Source organism: Myotis myotis, unplaced genomic scaffold (assembly GCF_014108235.1).
Source record: "Myotis myotis isolate mMyoMyo1 unplaced genomic scaffold, mMyoMyo1.p scaffold_m19_p_8, whole genome shotgun sequence".
Lineage (NCBI taxonomy): Eukaryota > Metazoa > Chordata > Mammalia > Chiroptera > Vespertilionidae > Myotis > Myotis myotis.
Genome location: NW_023416390.1, coordinates 21,932,473 through 21,953,125, shown reverse-complemented (window position 1 = coordinate 21,953,125; position 20,653 = coordinate 21,932,473). Strand labels below are relative to the sequence as shown.

General features: G+C 48.1%; 2 protein-coding genes across 10 annotated transcripts in view; one reads left to right on the top strand and one right to left on the bottom strand.

Annotated features, from left to right (window-relative positions):
• The window catches only part of USP37 (ubiquitin specific peptidase 37), an 80,288-nt gene extending 75,781 nt beyond the window's left edge, over window positions 1-4,507 (top strand). For all 8 annotated transcript variants that reach the window (XM_036320805.1, XM_036320807.1, XM_036320803.1 and 5 more), the window contains one exon: window positions 13-4,507. In XM_036320805.1, the coding sequence (XP_036176698.1) occupies window positions 13-100 (88 nt within the window). In that variant the 3' untranslated portion in view covers window positions 101-4,507. The remainder of the gene's footprint in view (window positions 1-12) is intronic.
• A 96-nt stretch (window positions 4,508-4,603) lies between these two features.
• Window positions 4,604-20,653, bottom strand: part of VIL1 (villin 1) — a 29,009-nt gene continuing 12,959 nt past the window's right edge. For both annotated transcript variants that reach the window (XM_036320809.1, XM_036320810.1), the window contains exons 7-20: window positions 19,334-19,536; window positions 19,149-19,227; window positions 18,830-18,928; window positions 18,045-18,198; window positions 17,398-17,498; window positions 17,172-17,309; window positions 16,402-16,560; window positions 15,149-15,328; window positions 14,496-14,641; window positions 13,681-13,825; window positions 13,082-13,270; window positions 11,744-11,812; window positions 10,501-10,641; window positions 4,604-6,222 (exon numbers count right to left, since the gene is read on the bottom strand). In XM_036320809.1, coding sequence (XP_036176702.1) covers window positions 6,109-6,222; window positions 10,501-10,641; window positions 11,744-11,812; window positions 13,082-13,270; window positions 13,681-13,825; window positions 14,496-14,641; window positions 15,149-15,328; window positions 16,402-16,560; window positions 17,172-17,309; window positions 17,398-17,498; window positions 18,045-18,198; window positions 18,830-18,928; window positions 19,149-19,227; window positions 19,334-19,536 — 1,917 coding nt within the window. In that variant the 3' untranslated portion in view covers window positions 4,604-6,108. The remainder of the gene's footprint in view (window positions 6,223-10,500; window positions 10,642-11,743; window positions 11,813-13,081; window positions 13,271-13,680; window positions 13,826-14,495; window positions 14,642-15,148; window positions 15,329-16,401; window positions 16,561-17,171; window positions 17,310-17,397; window positions 17,499-18,044; window positions 18,199-18,829; window positions 18,929-19,148; window positions 19,228-19,333; window positions 19,537-20,653) is intronic.

Here is a 20,653-nt window from a genome sequence, read left to right as displayed (position 1 = left end):
TTTTATTTTAAGGGAGGTTTTTGATGAGCTGCTGGAAACAGAAAAGAACCCTCAGGCATTCAGCATGGAAGTGGGGAAGACCACTCGTCAGGCCTCGTGAAGAACAAACTGCTGGGTTGGCAGTGTGCACTGCATATTCTCCCTTACTGTCACCCACCTCACTTTCCTCCACCTGAGGAGAAGTTAGAACTCTGTTTGATGCGGGAGCAACAAACAGCTCAGGGCCAAACCAAAAGATGAAAATTGCAGTTATGTGGAATGCTCCATGCTAATTGTTTTATGGAAACTTTGGTCTCACCTCTATAGCTGATTATCTTCTTTTTCTCCTACAAGAGTAGCACTTCCTTTTGTCTTGGAAATACTTGTTGTAAATATATATATGTACATACAAACATATATGTGGAATGAATGGAGCCTTAAAGAGTTAGGATGAGCCACCAGAGTATACCTGCTCAAAATTAATAGCACAGCAGTTTGGAGAAGAAATTAAGTTGTCAAAGAATCCATTCACCTGAGAAATGTGTACAGATATACATATCAGTTGACATTTGGCTTTTATGTTCCTTGAGTAGTTTCACTCAAGTCTGTAATCTTTCATGTGTGTTTCTTATTAGTAAAGGTCACTGGAAAATAAGCTCTCCATGTTACACTAATGACAGTTTGTCCTCCTTGCAAAGGAGGGGCATTTCTGCCACCTGACTTGGGGGGCTATTTTTTAAAAATTCATGGATTCGTAATGCTTTTGCTGTTTACATGTAGTCCCAAGAAATGGATTGTTGTTGGTGCTTGGAATGTGTTTTGGTCCCACATTTGGTATTTATTATACACTTTGTATTTCCTTTAAAGAGATTTCCTTCACACAGTATATTCATTGTATATCATCTATATTACAGTGGTGAAGATAGAATAATTATTTTATGGAGCAGGCATTATCCTAACAGAGTTCAACCAGAACTTTAAAAGGTAGGGAAATAATATTGTCCCAATTGGGACTCCCCAGCAAGGATACTTAGGGATAAGGAGGAATACTAGAATCTCTGTCTCTCCAAGAGGTCAAGAGGAGTATTCTTGTGTTAAAAGTTAAAATTCTGGACCACTAAAGCTAAAAGCCCTACTATAGTGTGAAATAAGTGCATGAGCTGTAGGATAAAGCTTGAACATTTAACCTTCCACTGTCTGGCTTTGCCCTTAAAACAGAATGGGAATTAAAAGTGTGATTGGTTTAATAATCCCAAGAACTAATATATAAAGGTGCATAATGTATTTGTTCTACTTTTTAGGTGCTTCAAGTTGAGGTTAAATGGGGGTACAGCATTAATTGCTGCATTAGTCACTCAGCTGACATAATCAGCTTGGTTCAGCAGCTTGTGAAACTATATAAAGAATGAGTTTGAAAGTAGAATTCTGTCCAAAAAATAATTTTGTAAGCCCAGGGATCATTAGGATCATACAGAGTTAAGTATAGCAATATGAAACCTTCAATATTGTTTCTTTTTGCTTTTTTATTGTAAAGAAATTACTCTTCTGAGGTAGGGAAAAAACTGTTAGCAGGTTTTCAAGTGTAAAGTTCATTGTCACAGAAGATGCAACACCTTTCCTGGAAAATTGCCATAAGAGAGTTCCAGCCCCACTCTTAAAACTTGGATGTGTTCTGACATAGTAACCTCTTCTAAAATTTTGAATTTTTGGATTGTAAACAGCCCCAACACTCTTGCTTAACTACTGATAAAAGCTTTGCTTCCTACCACTTACTTAGATATTACTCCAGTAAACGTTCCAAATGGTATGGTGGTACAATACGCAAGAGTAGTATAGAGCAGAGGGAAATATTTGTTTTAAAAACTTGCTTTTTATGTTTTATTTCTACTGGGGAGCTCCTTTTTTTTTTTTTTCTTGAAAATAACTGGTTTTCTTATACAAATGAAGTGGTGATCAAATTCTCTAGCTATTTATTATTCCTCTTTCCTGTGTCTGTATTTGAGAGCCTTGAGAGGTATTGTTAAAAATGATTGGGAATGATTTGAAGTGAGGGGTACATTAGGGCATTAAAAAAAATTAGAAATAATGCGATAAGCCTAGATTGCCCATGAAATACCCTCGTTGACTTGCTTTTCATAGCTTGGTTGTGGTGTATGGTTTAGAAGTACTCTTGGCTCAGAAACCTAATTTGATTTGATCTTCATGTCTTGGGCAGGACTTACTTGTTGAATGAATACAGGTTACTGGGGTAGATGAGTTAAATTACTTTCTTGTTTTGATTTAGTGAAGGATTAATGACTGTAGATGGAGATTTTATCTGGACCATGTTGATGGGGTTTATTGTTTTGTTTTTGAGCTGACTATATATATTTAAAAATTATAAGTAGATTTTTTTTGTGCAGTCTGATCAGTTTGCTCAGAGTCAGGGGGTTGGGATGGCATTTGGCATATTGTGCCAGGAAGGGACAACTGAAATAGGGACAGAGTGCTTTAGTCCTAGGCAGCCTGCACAGTAAATTTCCTATTGAAAATACCACATGTGGTTACATTTTTCTAAATGGCATTGAATTGGAGCTTGGCAGCACTTAGTTCTGCACTCAACTGATCTTAATTGGAACTTTTTTGAAAGGGAAAAACAAATTCAAACTTAATTCTTATTGGCTATTATAATGGAGAATTGGAAGGTTGTATGTTGTCAAATGCTCTCTCTTGTCACTTCAGTAGCCATGGCTATAATTTAAGCCTGTGAGAAGATAGACTCTGTTCTGTGGGCAAAATATGTGTGTGTGTACACGCGCTCATAGGTTTTGTTTCAGCAAACTAGAAAAGAAGCAAATCCATGACTTGTTCTATTTATATTTTTTTATTCCAAACGCTATTTGTTTACTTGCCAATTTACTTTACTAATTTAATTGTTCAATAGCAAGTATAACAAATGTAAATGTGTTTACATTTTAAGAAGTAACTATCAGCTAACTCTGGGAGGCAAACAGACTACACAATTCTTTCTTTGTCTAGTGTAAAATTCTTCTGAAAGAAAAGCTTTAAGAATTAAAACCTCAGCAAGTGAATTCCTGGCTTTATCCTTCCATACTGCCGTTACCATTATGTAACTATATAAATATAGCTACAACTATTGATATAGTTGTATAATGAAAGTTGTTTGAAAACATCTAAATTAAAGAAATTCTTGGCAATGTCTCATATATATATATATTCTTGGCAATGTCAGTGCTTTGAGTGTAGAGAGAACATGTAGAGAGAGCATAGGGGGGCGGGGTGGAAACATACAGAAAGAAGGTAGTTTATAAACTCATTTGTGATCTGAAAAGAGATTATGTTAAAACTAATAAAAACATTACCCTTCTTGCTCACTCTTCTCTGTCCTCTGAAATGAAACAGTGGATGCTCTTAGTCGTCCAGCCATCTTTTGCCCTGTCTGATTTAATTGACGCTCTTAGGTAGTGTTAGAAGTCAGGGAAACAGCTAGATCTCCAAGTACATGTGGACCTTGTATATGTGTGGAGATCTTCAGAAAAACCACCAACAACCCAGTACCAGTTGCAAGTCACATAAAAATGTACCCCAAAAACAGATGTGTCCTTTTCCTCCTCCCATCTTGCTTTACACTGAGTAATGCTCTTTTTAAATGTGTACGAAAACCGATTTCTGACCGCTTAACGACTTTCTACTATATTACTTCAGAACCCTGATTTTGTCTCTATCGATGGGTCTTACTAACCTCTAAAAAAAATTTTTTTTTTAATTGGGAAACTATAGTTTGTTAGGCCTTGAGAGTTGTGTGACAGAATTCTTTTGCTGTGTCTCACCACAATCATTGACTCCTATGGCATGCTTTGATTACTAAGCTTCAGGCAGTCTCTTTGGTTGTATCATATTTATAAACAGTGAGTAAGTTTTCCTTTCCATGTGTGCTATGTGTCTGAGGTTTTGATATTTTAATACAAAGTGTGCCAGTATGAATATAAGCAATTGATTTTGGTAACATTGGACTTTTCTTAAAGTACAGAGATGAAGAATAGGTGTGTACACTGACGTAAAAATAGAGTGTATTGAGGGTCTGGATCAGAACCCAAGTTCATTAGGCCAAAACAATCGAATGGGCTGGCCTACTTCAAGAACGGGAGGGGGAGCGAAGAATGACTGCATGTGGTTGTACACACCTCGGGTCCCCAGGTTTCCTTCCCTCTGACTGCTCTGGCCTGTTAAGTGTTTATTTATGCTAAGAAAAGGAAAACAACTAAGCTTCTACACTTTGCCTAGTTGAGCCACTACCAGGTTTGCTGGCAGCTTTGGCCACATTATCTGTGAGGTGATTTTCTTTGTGTTCAGAGTGACTTCTGATTCTAAATCTTTATGTTTTGTTTTGTATGGAGCGGCACTTTATCTGTGTTTTAGCAGAACTGTTCCTCTGTATTCTTTACAGTTTTTCCTTGTTTTGGTTTCCTTTTTAAATTATGCATAGAGGTTTTTTGTGTGTGTGAAATTAAAGCCTTTATTAACCCTGTGTTGGTTTGACTTATTTCTGAAAAGGACATATTCTTGCAGACACTTAACAATAGTTGTTGAAGTTGTAGAAATCACCTTCTGTTGGCCTTCAGACTTGGGACTTCTGTGCAGCACTGTTAAACCCTAAAGAAAATGGGATGGCAAACCAACATATGCACCGATTTCCCGTTGTTTCCATCTGAGGAGCCAGGGAAGCTTTGCAGAGGTTCTGGATAACAGTTTATAAACCCAGCATTGGCCTTAGCATTTTTTACACCTTTCCCAGAGAAGGGTGAACTAGCATTTGCAGTTCATACTTGCCTTCAAACTCAAGCCTAAACCCAGTGGATATGTTGGCTTTCACTGGGGACTGGTTTAGTGAGTTTTGTGAAACCTCCTAGTAAGGCATCTCCTAAGCCCTTGGTCGGCAAACTGCGGCTCGCGAGCCACATGCGGCTCTTTGGCCCCTTGAGTGTGGCTCTTCCTAAGCCTTAGGAGTACCCTAATTAAGTTAATAACAATGTACCTACCTGTATAGTTTAAGTTTAAAAAATTTGGCTCTCAAAAGAAATTTCAATCGTACTGTTGATATTTCGTTCTGTTGACTAATGAGTTTGCCCGACCACTGTCCTAGGCCATTGAACTCCTTCAAAGAAGGGATCCCCTTTAACTTATCACCAGAGGAAGACGTATGTGAAAAGGAAAAACCGTTATCCTGGGAAAGGTAGACAAAAATGCTTCAGCCCACCTGCCATTGATAAACGCCTACGGAGGACTCCAGAACAAGTGTTCCCGGGAGTGTTGGCTGCTCTTCTAAGAAGGGGCAGCTCTAGAACAGTATGGTTAAAGTGGTGCAACACCTCAGGACAGAAATAATGCAACTACCTTTTTTTTTCCTTTTAAATAAAAGGTTGTAATGACTATGGGTGGTGCCAGGTGGGTACTAGACTTATCAGGGGATCACTTTGTAAATTATATAAATGTCTAACCACAATGATGTACACCTAAAACCAATATAATATTGAATGTGAACTAATTGAAAAAAACATTTACATGGTTAGAAAACGGAGTGATGGCACTCACTCCAGAGCCCATGATTATAACATTTGATTCAATTTCTTTAAAGCAAGGAGGGGAACTGAGAGCCGCTGATTTCTTAGTGCCCTCTGTGTGTGAACGCCCCAATTAGCATGTAGGTACAGATACCTTTATAATCTGAAATTGGGTTCATTTCTTCATTTTTTTAAATTAAGTTTATTGGGGTGATACTGGTTAATAAGATTATATAGGTTTCAAGTGCATCTTCCATCACATATATTTGGTTCTTTTTACCCCGTAGTACCCTCCACCCTTTCTCTCTGGTAACCCAAATAGTGTTGTCTGTGTCTAGGAGTTTCAGTTTTATTTCCCACGTATGAGTGAAATCATATGGCAACCACCTTCTTGAGAGCTGAAATTGGGACCACAGCCTCCTGGGAGCATCATCTTTGTGGAGGAGTAGGTTAGTAAACAGAAGCATTGCCACAGACTGCTGCTCACAGGTACAAGTAAAATTTCAATTAAGTAAAGGATTAATACCAGTAATAACAAAACGAAACTGCTTTGCAACCGCAGCTACTCTTAAAATAGTCCATTGGCTTTCTTAAGGTTTTGTTGCTTCCATCGAGGCAAGGCAGAGAAGGCAGCTGGAGTCATCCCCAAGACTTTGGTGAAATCCTCAACGGACAGGTGCTCCTAGAACAGGGACCAGAAGGCAAAGGTCACATTCTTCCCCAGGGTTTGCTTCCATGAGTCATATAGGTGTGGTATAGAAATCAAATGAAGAGCAAAACAGGCAATGTTAGGAGGACTGGGAAAGGATGAGGCGGGTAAGTCCAAGAAATTGGATCCCTGAATTGGGAGCGTAATAAAAAGGACGCTAACAAACATGAGATAGATGGAGCTCCTTTTCTTTTGACGGGTTCAAGTTCACACTAGCCCTGAAATAAGCAGGGCATTTCTTAGCTTGGTTAAAGAGTTGCTTCTCTTTCCAGGTCTTAGTTTTCCTCTCTGTAAAATGTGAGAAATTTCTCGCTGACTGGTGTGGCTCCTTTGGTTGAGCATCTTCCCATGATCCAAGAGTTCACTGGTTTGAATCCCTATGAGGGCACATGCTGGGATTTGGGGCTGGATTCCCAGTGGGGGGCACACAGGAGGCAGCCAATTGATGTTTCTCTCATAGATGTTTCTACCTCTTAAAAACATTTTCTTAATGGGGAAAATTTCTTACAGGCCAATTTTCACTTCTTTTTAATGCTTTTATGGAGATGAAAATATTACATGTGAAAGGGCATCTACCTCCTTATCAAACCGTGACCCTCCAGCTAGGATTCACTTTTCTAGGCCCTGGGTATCTTCAGCCATAAGATGAGGGGATTGCCTGACATGATCTTTGCTCCCAGCTGGTATGATAGTGATATTGTTTTGGGCCAGCTAAATATCCTCAAGGCACATTCAAGTAAGAACCCCAAATTAAAGCTAATATAAAACAGCACCCTCTAGTCTTCATCTCTGCTCCCTCAGGCACCAGGAGGAAACAGGGTGGAGTGAAAGCAATGGGTTTCTTTTCCATTATGGCGAGTTGCGTGGGGAACACTGCTGACTCCCAGGGAACACTGCTGACTCCCGCAGAGAACCCTCGTCTGAACAGCTTGGTAAACACCTGCAGCTGGATTTCAAGTTCAGGTGGTTCTGATGCCCCAGTTCTCTAGCCTGTCATTAGATTTGCCTCCAGCCACCAGGCTCCTGGAGCGCTCCCCAACCCCACCCCCACCCCCACAGTCAGGGCAGTGAAGTGCCTTGTTTTGGAAGACGATAGTAAATATGAGTGGTTTGGGCATCAGTGAATAATAGGGAAGAGCTGCCTACCCCAAGTCTATTTGTAGCTTCCCCTCCCCTGCCAGGTCCCTCACAGCTGTCTGCAATATCCTTGGCCTGTGAGTGGCTTCAGGTGCCCTCTCTGGCCCACCCAGGCCGGCTCTGCAGCTTAGTGGAGACTTTTGGACTTTGACCTTCGGGCTAGATAGCAGAGACTGCCCATCCCAGTGGACTTGTATCTTTCCACTGGTCCTGTTCTTGAACCCTGCTGTCCTGTCAGCTGATTGCCGGCCTCACCCATGCCCACATCCGCCTCTCTATGGCTTACTCACTGGTGTTCAAACACTTAGATTACACTCTTACTACTGCCTGCAGTCAGACCCACCATCCCATTGTTCACTGTCACTGGCTCCACTTTTGAATTTGGAGCAGCCAGAGGTTTGAAGACCTCTCCCACCCTCCCCACTTGGCATTAAACCCACAGCTCTCCCACAAGAATGTATGCTACTCCCATGATAAAAATCAGCAATAGACAACTGATTTCTTTAAAAGGCTCAAAGGCCCTAGCTGGTTTGGCTCAGTGGATAGAGCATCGGCCTGCAGACTGAAGGGTCCCAGGTTCTATTCTGGTCAAGGGCACATGCCCAGGTTTCGGGCTTGATCCCCTGTAGGGGATGTGCAGGAGGCAGCCAATCAATGATTCTCTCTCATCATTGATGTTTCTATCGCTCTTTCCCTCTCCCTTCCTCTCTGAAATCAATAAAGATATATTTTTAAAAAATAAATAGATGATAGATAGATAGATAGATAGATAGATAGATAGATAGATAGATAGATAAAAGGCTCAAAGACTTCTTAGACTGCTTCTACTCTGTTAGGGTTGTGTTGGTTCCATGTGCTTCATTCAAAATTAGCAATCCATATAGCCTCCTGTCAATCACTTGGTTCAGTAACACTGGCTGCCCTTCCCTTTAGAAATCCTTTCTTTATGCCACCTGATATGATGGTAACAGTGGGACTCAGAGGGCCTGGTTCTTGGTCTGTCTTTGCTACTAAGTAACTACATCACATTAGGCAAGTCACTTCCCTGCTCTGGACCTGAGTTTTTTCAGGAGTAGAAGAGCAATGATAATCACAGCTTACATTTATAGGGCACTTTCTATGCACTAGAGGCTGGGCAAATAATATTTATAATACTATTATTACGAATAATACATTGGGATCACCCCAGTATTATAGTGAAGACACAGATGGGCATATCTGAGAGAGAATGTATGAAAGTGGTCTCCAAGGTGAGGGGCAGGATGTAAATGCTCTGGAAACAATACACTTTCACATATATCAGGCCCAAGCTCCTAACAGACTTGGATATTCTTGGCGAAATCAGGTATCTCTTCAGTGGATGTCCTAATTCATTCGTAAGACTTCTTTATCGTTTGCTACACATAGAATAAATTTTTTTCACCTCAGCACCCCATCAAGCTAGATTTGAAATCCATTTTGGATCTTCATGAAGTGGGAATGAATATTAGAAATATGTTTTTAACAAGTTCTTGCCAAACTCTTCCCCCAGGGCTATGGTTGACAAACTGTGGCTCACGAGCCACATTCGGCTCTTTGGCCCCTTGAGTGTGGCTCTTCCTAAGCCTTAGGAGGACCCTAATTAAGTTAATAACAATGCACCTACCTATATAGTTTAAGTTTAAAAAATTTGGCTCTCAAAAGAAATTTCAATCGTTGTACTGTTGATATTTGGCTCTGTTGACTAATGAGTTTGCCGACCACTGCCCCGGGGGATCCATGCAGCTGCACCTACCAGCTGGGTCTGCCCCCGGGCACCGCCTCTGAATTGCCTGCCCACCGACACCCGGATGTCTCCCAGGTGTCTCAAACCACATGGCTTCCCTGAACTCACATCACCCTCAAAGGCAAGCTCTTTCTGACTCAAGGTTTTTTTGTTTTTATTCTTTATCTCAGAGAGTAATACAATTTCCCCCCTCTCTCTCACAGCCTTTATCCGGTACTTACCAAGTGTCATTTATTTTATCACCTATAATTTCTCTAAATCAGCGGTTCTCAGCCTGTGGGTTGCGACCCCTTTGGCGGTCAAACGACCCTTTCACAGGGGTCGCCTAAGACCATCCTGCATATCAGATATTTACATTATGATTCATAACAGTAGCAACATTACAGTTATGAAGTAGCAACGAAACTAATTTTATGGTTGGGTCACAACATGAGGAACTGTATTTAAAGGGCCAGAAGGTTGAGAACCACTGCTGTAAATCATCACCTTCCCCACCGCCACCTATTATGCTAAGCTACCATCTGCCTCTCAGCCTGACTTCCGGCTGCTGCTTTTGCCATTTCCCAATGCATTCTTCACTAAGCTGCCATCGTAGTCTTTTAAAAGTAAAAACCTGACTGCATCTGCCTGCTTCAACCATGATGTCTCCCTTCCACTATATATTTTTTTTATTTCATAGAGGAAGAGAGAGAGATAGAAACATCAACGCTGAGGGAATCATTGATCAGCTGCCTCCTGCATGCCCCACACTGGGGATCAAGCCCGCAATCTGGGCTTGTATCCTGACCAGGAATCTAACTGTGACCTCTTGGTTCATAGGTCAATGCTTAGTTGCTGAGCCATGCCGGCCGGGCAGCTCCCTTCCACTTTTAGGATGACACCACCATCGCTAAGTGGCATAGAAGGCACTGCTCAGTTCAACCCCTGACCCTCCGGCCAGCTGCCCCACCCCAGCACGCACCCTGTCACCACTCTGGCATTTGGCTCCACCCTGTGCTTATTCCCTGCCTCTGGGCTTCGTGCATGCTGTTCCCTTCTCCAGAAATAACCCATTCTGCCTGGACAATTCCTGTTCACCTTTCAGAAGGAAGTCTTCTCTGACTAACCCAGGTTCCTTTTATAATACCCTTCATGGCACTTATCTTCACAAATTAAATAATAGTGTACTCAGGCTCCTTCCTTTCCCCACACTGAGATGTAACTTCACATGAGGGCAGAGACCAGGTGTGTTTTGTTCACCAGGTTGTCCCCAGCATCTGGTCATCTGCAGGGTACAATCTGGGGGTCCATTAGTGCTATCCAACGAATGGACAGGCCTCAGCTCTTCCTCCTCCTCAAGTCTGACCCACCTCCTTCCTGCTGGGGTCCACACCCTTAGGGAGCTCCTCCACCGGCTTGTTCACCAACTGCTCCAGGGGAAAGACAGGGAGAGGCCCAGAATTGAGGTTGCTGTTCGCATTGAACACGTCCGGTTTAGGGTTTGTGATCTCCTAGAGGAGAAGAGGAAAACACTGTTAATTCAGCTGGTTTGTGGCTGCCTCCTAAGCTGCCTTTCTCTCTGAAGTCAACATTGATCCTAAGGCACCTCCTCCAAGATGCCTTCCATGACCCCACTTCCACCGGCCCACCCACATACACATACACATATACACACTTGTGAGCCAAAGCTTGGTGGTGTGTATCCAACCAAAGCCAGTGGTTAAAGATGACTCTTTCATTCTATGACATATGAGCGTCTCCATGGCTCTCCCCAGATGTCCGAGGTCTATCTTAGGCATTTATGACCCTCTCTCTTATCTGTTGTGAACTTGTCATCTGTAAAGTCACATAGCCTTGACCTATCCATACTTTCCTGCCTGTACCATCAATCTAGTAAGAAGGTTTATGAACGCCACCAGGTTATCAGACTGTGGTGGGGCTGAGGAGCCATATACGTTATCTGCTGATGATCCTGGTGAGCTTGGGAAATCACTCCCTTGTTCCGGACACATTTCTGCCAGTCTCATTGGCTTTGTTTCGCCTACAAGCCTGTGAACTTCCTAAAGGAAAGGCTTTGCTTTCACTTTTCCATGTCCCAGACCTCCAGGCTACATATATTTCTGTAACTAGCTGAAAGATGGACGGGGTTGCATTATTCTACCTGTAGAATTAAGATGGACGGGGTAGAATTATTCTACCTGGAGAGGGGATCCCAAGGGTGACAACAGAGAAATCATTTCTCCAAGTGTCATCTATGAGCTAGACCCCTGGACCCCTAATGAAAAACACACATATTCCTGGGTCTCAACCCAATTTTATAAACCAGAATCTTTGGGAGTGAGTGAGACCTTCGAATCTGTAGCTTAACATGCTCCCCTCACCCCCAGCTCCCCATCACCCAGCCTCTTGTGCATGACAAAATGTGAGAATCATTTCACTAGGGAATGGAGAAGACAAAACAGCTAGAGACAATGAACTTCCATAAGGCGTGGGAGGAGACGGTGGGAAGGAAAGCACAGGACACTGGCATCTTCTCTGGAGCTTTCTTAGCCCCCACAGGTTTGATCACGGTCAGATGCCCACTCAGGGCCCAGCCACCTGCCCCAGACTCACAGCAGTGATCCAGCCCCAGTCCCCAGAGCTGCCAAGCTCCGCCTTCAGGTCCTCGTAGGATTTGGCGTTCTGCACATAAAGAAAGCAACAAATTAGGCCTGGCTCTCAGCAGAGGAGACAGAAGACCGTTTTCCTTCAAGAGTTGAAAGAAGGCTGGACTACAGCCTGGGGCTGAGAAAGGGAAGAGGGAGCTAGGCGGGGGCTGGAGGGGCCCCTGAAAAAGGAGGTGGGGTGATGAGGATCGGCCCTGAAGGTCAGAAAAGGCCCAACTTGGGGACGGAGGTCCTGGAAAACTGGGAGGCTCTTCTGAGAGCCTGGAGGGAACCGTGCCACAAAGGAGTAGAGAATAGAAGGGACCAAGGAGCCCCATCTCCATATCCCCAGGACCTGCACCAACCGTGACACATGAGCTTCCGTTATGCTGAATGAATGAATGAATGAAGTCTGAGAGAGAAGCCAGCACAGACTTGAGGCGAGGAGAGACTGCCAGCGTTGTTGACTTGGGACACTGATGATGTGAATTTAAGTTCTGGCACCTGAATTTGCAACCTTGAGATTTGTCTGACTCCATCCTCAAAACTAAACTCAGCCCACTGAATTTTTTAAAATGTATTTGAGGAAATTAATCGAAGATCGTCTGCTGTGCCAACTTAGCACACTCAGAGCCACCAGGCCAGCACTCATTCTAACTGCCTTCCTCCTTCCTGCAGAAACCTTTGCTGGGGTTCCATCTGAGGACCTGCCTTCTGCTTCTCCCTGGGGCCAGTTTAGGAAAATCCGGTGGAAGTCTGAGTCACTGCCTCTCAGGAAGGACCCATGTGTGACCCATTTTGCTTAGAATTTAGTGCCACGAGGACAGCTGTCCGAACGTTAGAGCTGACATTTCCTTTCACTGGCACGAGGACCCACCAGCGCTGTCCCATAGCACATTCTGTGACGAAGGAAATGTTCCTCTTCCTGTGCTGTCCAGGGTAGTAGCCACTAAGCCACTGAGAGTGTGGCCAGTGAGAAACTGAATCTTTAATTTTGTTTCATTTTAGTTAATTTAAGTAGCCAGTACAGCTCTTACCAATAATGTATAACAGCTTTGAACTAAAACTAGTGTAAAAGCAATGGACTCTCATCAGCCTGAGTTTCCTTCCCTCACCCTCGCCCTCGCCCTCACCCTCACCCTCACCAGGGGGCTTCATAAGCTCACTGCAGCCTTACTTTTCGTTCTAAACTCTTCACGAATATATCACATGTCATCTATCACTCTGCTCTCAGGATGCACCATGAAGAGCCACCCGGAGAAGGGTGTGCTGGGCTGTAAGGACCAGGGTGGGCTGGGCCACTCACACTCCATTTGAAGGGATCCCATGCCAGGAACCAGCCCGTGAAGGTCGGGGGCTCGTGTCCCTGCTTCACCACAATGATGGGGGTATCAGGGTCCCGGCCACTGGGGTGGGTCTTGAGGTATTCCTGCACTGTGGTGGCAGCGGCTTTCTTCTCATCCTCGTTGGCATGCTTCCCGATCCAGAAGAAGACCTGTGAGAACCCGGAGCTCTGTCAGTCTGCCCTGTCCCCCTGGCCCGCAGGTTCTGCTTCGGTTCACCCAGGCTCCGCTGTCCAACCGAGGAGCCTGACCTTGAACAGGCACATCTGGCCTTAACTTTGCATCTGGGCAGTTGAGGAGGTTGGACAGATGCTCTCTCCTTGGATATTCTGCAAATATGTGACTTCAGAGCCTAAGCCCTCAAAAACACTGCTCTGCCACGTGAAATAAATTGGATTTGGGAAAAGACATCCCACCCAGGAGCCCCTCCAGGCCGCCTTCTTCTTTCTCAGGCTCCTGTGTTCCTAACACTGCTCCCAGGAAGAACATATATGGGAGCCAAGGAAACGCCAGACCTTCCCAAACCTAAAGCCACTGTTTCTTGGCCAGGCCTCAGTCCTACCTGGTCCCAGACATCGAGCAGAAACACATCATCCTCTTCCAAGTCATCCTGAGTGAAGTCGGGGATTTCTGTGGCCAGAAAGCGCCCAGTCTGGTTGGAACATTCAAAGAGCCGGGGGGTGAAGGCCATGCTTTGCTCCTGCAGTCTGCCGGATGGAGAGAGATTGTGTCGGCAAGAGGAAGGCGTGGGAGAGGAGAATCAAGGACACAGCACTCTGGGGAAGGGACTCCGACAGGGAAAGCCCATCTCCTAGGAAAATGCTCTCTCCTCTGGTCACACAAAAGGTCCCCCCTCTTCCCAAGAGTCTGAGACGGCTCCACGGGAGAAATTCCCACTGATTTTCCTGGACATGCATTCCAGTGGCTCTTCTCTAGTCCTGTTAGGAAGTTCTTTCTGATACCTTCCTTCTAGCCTTCCTGCTGCTACTCCAGTACATGACCTTATGCTTTTGAACTGGGTGTCATGGATCTTCTTAAGAAAAACTGTTTGAAAGAGGGTTTACAGCTGGTACTCCTCAGCATCCGGGTCCCTCCCGTGTCAACCCCAAGGGCAGGAACTGGGTGGGCTCTGACATCTTCCCAAAGGGCAAACCTATAGCCCTTTGGGCTGCCTCCTCTGGCTGTGACCTCTCTTTACCAGGGGAACACCCCACCAGGCCCCAGGCAGACCATGGTGCGAGCACAGCTATAGACCCTGTGTCTAAGAGGTTCTGAGAGTGTTGACTGCTCCTGACTCATCTTGTGGCCCTGGGGGCCTGGCACACGGGGTCCTCAATCCATGCCTGCTGGAGGCAGAGGAACCCCATAGTTACTTACCTCTTGGTGTTGGCGTAGGGTGCCTTCCCACCCAGGGCCACCCAGAAGTTGGCCGGCTCCTGCCCTTCCACCACCACTTGCTTCTCTGTCCTGGAGATGGTGTCAGCCACCATCTTGGCCATCTCCCGCTCATCTCCGCTGCAGCCCTGGGGAAAGGGGGGCTGGATGTACTGGGGAGACCATCTCTGGTGCCATGCTGACCCCCACCCTTGCACCACATTCACTGAGCTCCAGAGCTGTGAGGGCTCTCTTGGGTCAGGACCCTGAGCACATGGCCGATGCAGGGACAGTTCTCCCACCCTCTGTCCTCGACACTCCAAAGAATGACAGGGGAGGCAATAGAAGCTTCACTCACCTTACAAGGCAGGAGAAGGACTGTAAGAGGCTGAGAGTCCTCATTACAGAGATAGATGGAGAAGGAGTGACTGGCACAGGGATAGTGAGAGAGAGCCTAAGACATAAAGACAGACCAGTACTGGGAGAGACAGGGGTGGCCAGAGACACACAATGACTGACTCAGACGGAGGCAGAGACTCTGAGCAGGCCAGACCCAGAGCTGCGGAGGAGGGGCCAGGGCTAGGGGCAGCTGGGCCTGTTCAGCCAGAGGCTCCCACCCTGTGCCAGGTCTGCTCTGAGGCGGGGCCTGCACACACCTTCCCACACCACAGGTAGCAGCAGGACTGGGTCTTGAGGATGAAGACATCATTGGAGTTGAGGGAGGTGGCCCGGGCTTGGACCTCAAAAGCCTTAGTGTTATTGGTGCTGGTTCCTCGGACCTGGAACAGCCGTGTGGCGGGCTCCGGCTCCGGGTTCTTAGCCCGGGAGGTGCCTCCCTGTAGGGTGTGAGGAGAAAGCAGAAGTCACTTAGTAAAGATGAGGGGGCGTTAGAGGGACACAGAAAACCAGGAAGGAAGAGATATTGGGGTAGGGCCTGCCTGCCCCTCCGGGTCCGCTGATAACATCAAATTAATCCTCTGAAACATGTGGTCATGGCACGTCCCTGCTCAAAAACCTGCAGTGGCTCCGCACTGCTTATAGACTAGAACCTAGCCCTTCAGAGGGGCCTTTGAAGGCCCTGCCTGAATAGGGTGCAAACTGCCTTCACTCTGCTCTCTCCAAACCTTCCAGTTTACCCTGGCCAGGCTCCTCACTGTCCCCCACAGATCCCTTCCTCCAGGCCTCCTTCCTTGCTGTGCCCCCTGCACTGCATGCCCTCATCGCACCTCTGCTGAGCTCTTCAGCTGACCCCATGTCAAGACTCTTTTCAAACCCCCTTTCCACCAGGAACTCCATGCCTATTCCCAGATGACTGTATTCACATTCCCCTTTGAATTCAACGTATATTCCGGGCATTTAACCACATGGTGCCACAGGCTGCTAGCTCACTGCTCTCCCAACAAGATGGTAAATAGTATAAGCAGGCATTCTCCCCACCTGGCGCTTTGCAGAGGGCTATGTACTTAGTAGGTTCTCAGTAAACAGATTGTTGCTTAAATGAATGCAAAGCTGTCTGTTTCATTATGTTGGAAGGCACCCATGCATTTGAACAAGTCCATGGTTTAGGTAAATCTAGCCAAAATAACTTCCTTTTTCATATAAAGGATCTGAAGAGTTGGGGTGCAGAGAGAAACAGTGCGTGCACATGCTACGTGCTCATCGCATGGATTTTTAAAGCACTGAGTGGTGTTTCTATTACCAGTTCTACGTCAGTGGTGGAGCCTCAACAGTCCTCTCCTGTGGAGAACAGGCTTCACCCACAGCCCCGCCCCCATCACAGATCCCCGCCCCCATCACAGATCCCCGCCCCCATCACAGATCCCCGCCCCCATCACAGATCCCCGCCCCCATCACAGATCCCCGCCCCCATCTCCTGGCCGCCCACCCTGCCTCAGTCCAGCAGCCACACCTGGTAGACCACCATTTGTCCCTTGAAGATGGACATGAGATGAGGTGGCTCCTTGCCCATCGGGACTCGGATCTGGACCGGTTCGTTGTTGTACTTCTGATCCAGGATGACGGCTTGATAGGCCGAGGCTGTGATTTCATCCTGGCTGGCCTGGCTGCCCTGGGATGAGCAGAAGGGAAGGGGTGGGGTGAGGTCAAGTCCTGAATCTGACCCTACCCCTGACCTCAGCGACAACTCCATCACCAATTCTGGCCCCAAACCCAACTGTCTTCCCCACCTAACATCCTGTCACAGCCAACCCAACCTGACCCTGATTTCAGTTCTGATCCCAGCCCCATACCCAACCCTTTCCCTGCCCCCGCCCAGCCTGACCCACCTGAAACCCCAGCCTTAACCCCAAACTTCCCCTCCTCCTCGCTGTACCTTTCTCTGGGAAACATCATGGCTACCACATCACTCACCCCCAGCACCTCCCTGCTCTCACATCTGGACACAGAAACCCACAAAGCAGGTGGAGAGAAAATGCAAGAGGTCATGGAAATGAGAAGGGAGACTCAAAAGGGGGAAAAAAAACAAAATGAGAAAAGGGTTGTTGTGAATGGGGGTTCTCAGTGCCAGGGGATCGCACAGCCAAAGCAGTCCCAAAGTGGAAAAGAGGTGAGCTCCCTATCACCAGGAATATTCAACACAAAGGGGATGGCCACTTGGCAAGGGTATAGTGGGGTAGGAGCTGAGCTGGCCGTGTTCTGGAAGAGTGGGCGGGGCCTGACCTGCCAGATGTAGAGCAGGTAGTGCGGCTTCTCTCCGATGAGGTAGGTGTAGAGCAGCAGGTAGCAGTCGCCCCCATAGAAGTGGCCCAGCCACTTGGACTCCACAGGCACCGGCTCTAGGTCCTCAATGCGCCACACCTGAGGCCAGTACCAGGCAAGTGTGAGGTCTGGGACAGGCTCCACCAACCCCTCTCACCCAGGCAAGGCCTCCCTCCCCTCGCCATACCTGCACCTCTCCACTCCCGTCATCTACCATCCTCTGCTGGGCAGCCACCTGAGGCTGGACATGCATGGACATGGCATCGAACTTCACCTGCTCCACCTTGGCTGGAGTGAAGGGAATCACAGATGAGGTCCCCCAGGCCCTCACAACAGCCCTGAGGGGTAGCTATAATCCTTAGACCCGTTTTAGAGATAATGAAACCAAGACCAGAGAGATTCAGTAGCTTACCCAAGGTTACACATGGCAGAGTTATAATACAGAACCATACCTCCTTGTCCCTAAGACTCATGCTTCACCAGCGCACCCCAGGGGAGCCAGGAGAGGGATAACCCTTTTAGCCTCCCCCAGGTGCCTGGCACTGAGCCTGCCCTCAGCCAATATTATCTGGTGAGAGACTGAGCTACTTGGTTTCCAGGGAGACACAAGCCCATTCCAAATGAGAGGCAGGTCATTCTCAGCTCCCGTTTGTGACAACTCTTGAGTTTATCCATATGCCCTCATGTCCCCCCACCAGCTGGGGAGCACAGACCAGGGTAAAGTGCACACAGAGGAGGGGTAGCCGGGAAGGAGGGCAGGAGGCAGATCTGGGTGCTCTCCTGGCGCCACTCCTGGCTCCCAGCCTTCCCTGCCCTGCCTTGCCCGGCCCTTACCCACGGAGCCCACGGTGTGGGTTTTGCCCAGGCCTGAGGTCCTGCTGGGCACTGTCCACTTCTGGAAGAGCTGCTGGAAGACAGCGGACTCGGCCCCATCATTCTGCACCTCCACCTGCGTGCTTGGGGGGTACTTCTTGGCTTTGATGAAGTTCTGGGGAGAGATAGGGTGGCTGGGGCTGTGTCCCACCCCTATCCCCCAACTCCTGGTACAAGCCAAAGCCTGGTTCTTACCCCTGGTCCAAAGCCCACACCGGAAACCCAACCCTAGTCCCAATGCTGACCCTGCTCTGGCCCCACCTTCAGGTCCAAACCAGATCCTAAACTTGACACCAACCCAAATCTACCTCTGACCCCCGCCCCAAGGCCAACTCTGACACCAAATTTGACCCCACCTCAATTTTAACCCTGGCTGTCAGCCCCATTGTCAACTTGAACCCAATCCTCAACCGTACGCTGACCCCCAAGTCAGTTAGGGTTACTGATTCCAGCCCAACAATGACCCCAAACTCTGACTTGGCCCTGCCCCATGCTGACCCCATCCTCTCTGTGGGAAGGGTGGCCTCCATGTTTCTTCCTCCCTTTTCTGAACTCAGCTTGAGGTAGGAGCCCACCTCCTCAGGAGGCCCCCATGCTGCCTGGTGCTTGGCTCCCTGGTGTGCAGAGAACCCTCCAGATGGCTCTAGAGCAGACCCTCAGACCCCAGTGGGTCTACGCCTGGCCTCTACACCCCAGTCTGAGCTTCTGCCCTCTCCCTGCCATTCTCTTCCCGACCCCATGCCCACCAGGGCCTGGCTTAAGGCTCCCTTCCTCTCCTGGGCATTGGCCTTCTTCCCCTTCCACACGTAGATCTTCAGGCCCCCCTGGTCCAGGATGTAACAGTCCTAAAGGTGGGAGACAGAGACCCAGAATGAGGGCCTGATGGTGCGCAGTGCCGGGCTGGGGAACTGCTGTCACAGAAAGTCTCCCTCCCACACCCGCCTGGGTCCCCTACCCCCACCCCCCGCCCCCCAACCTACCCCACCCCCCACACTGCTTGGCTTGAGGAAGCTTGGGAGCCAGGGCGGGGGGAGGGGGTTAGGGAGGGGTGTCCAGCCCTCTCACCTCGTGATTGAGCAGATCTTGTGTGAGTGGCCGTGTGGCGACTTCTCTGACCACCAGCTTTCCCTCCGTGTCGGACACACTGCGGGACAAAGGTACAGCATAAACCAGGGGGCTCACGCCCTCAGCCGGCACTCTGCCCCCAGGAAGTCCCCCACCATCTGGGAAGAGCCCAGCAGGGCACTCACTGGTACAACTTGAGGGCAGCCTTGAGGGCGGGCTCCACCACTGTGTCAGGCACTGCCGCCTTCAGCTCCCTGCGCTTGCCCAGCACGTGGTTCATGACCTCCATCAGCTGCGGGGATGCCTTCTCGTTCTCCCCGTCCACCACGGCTACGTAGGTCCGCCCGCCCCTCTCCTGGTCCCGGATCTCCTTGGCCAAGGTCATGCCCTGCGGAGAAGCCCGGTGACCCATGGAGGCCGGCAGGGACAGGGCCGAGACCACAGCCTGCCTGCGGCAGCCCCGAGGAGCGAGGCACCCCCTGCTTTTCTCCTTGGAGGGGAAACCAGGTAAGAACCGCTGGGAGAGGGGTTTCAGGTGGACCTTGCTCGCCTCCACTTTTCACATTGTTTGAAATTTATGATTTTACTTCACAATTTTGGACAAAAGCTGAGCTCTCAAGATCACAGTACTCAGTCTCTTTGCCCCATAGCATGCTCAAACACTTGTGCACACACACACACAGTCATATACACACACAGCTTCACATGTGCACACACACATATGCACAAACCCACACACGCAGACAGCACAGTTTCTCCTGTCCTCACACATAGACACACACACACGAGGGTGAACAGGCCACATGTTCACACACACACACAGCCTCACACACACCCTGGCTCACCCTCCTCAGCCCAACATCTACTGTTCAGTTATGGGCATTGAGTCCCAGGCCCCTCTCTCTCCCTCCAAGGCGATCTCACCCCATCCCACATTTCTGTCTCCAGCCCAGCTCTCTGCTCCCACCTTATTAACCCAACTTCCATAAGAGTCCCGTTTTAAGATGTCCAAACTGAACTCTAGATTTTCTTCCCAAATCTGTTGCTTCCTGGTCTTTCCCATCTCAGGAAATGGGACTCCGTCCAGCCCTATAACTGCTCAAGCAGAGCGTGAGTTCTGCCTCACCCCTCTCTCTTCACCCCCATGCAACACACAAGTCTAGTGGATTCCACCTTCCCAGGCCAAGGAGCCAGGACACCTGCCCCCTCCTCACCTGATGGACAGAGGGCTCCCTGGGCCCCTAAGCCCCTCCATCCCTTTGTCACTCAGAAGTCAGGTGGCCTTCAACAGCCTTCCTGGCACTGAGAACAATCCCCAACCCTCTTACACAGCCTTTTGACCACATAACAGGCCCCTATGAGACAAGCTCGCCTCCTCTCCAAGCCCCCTGAACCCCCACTCACTCTCAGGCAGCCCCCCGACCCCAGCCATTTCTCTCCTGCCTAAGGGCCTTCTCCTCCCCACCCTCATCAACTCCCAGGAGCTTTCCCAGAATCCCCAGATG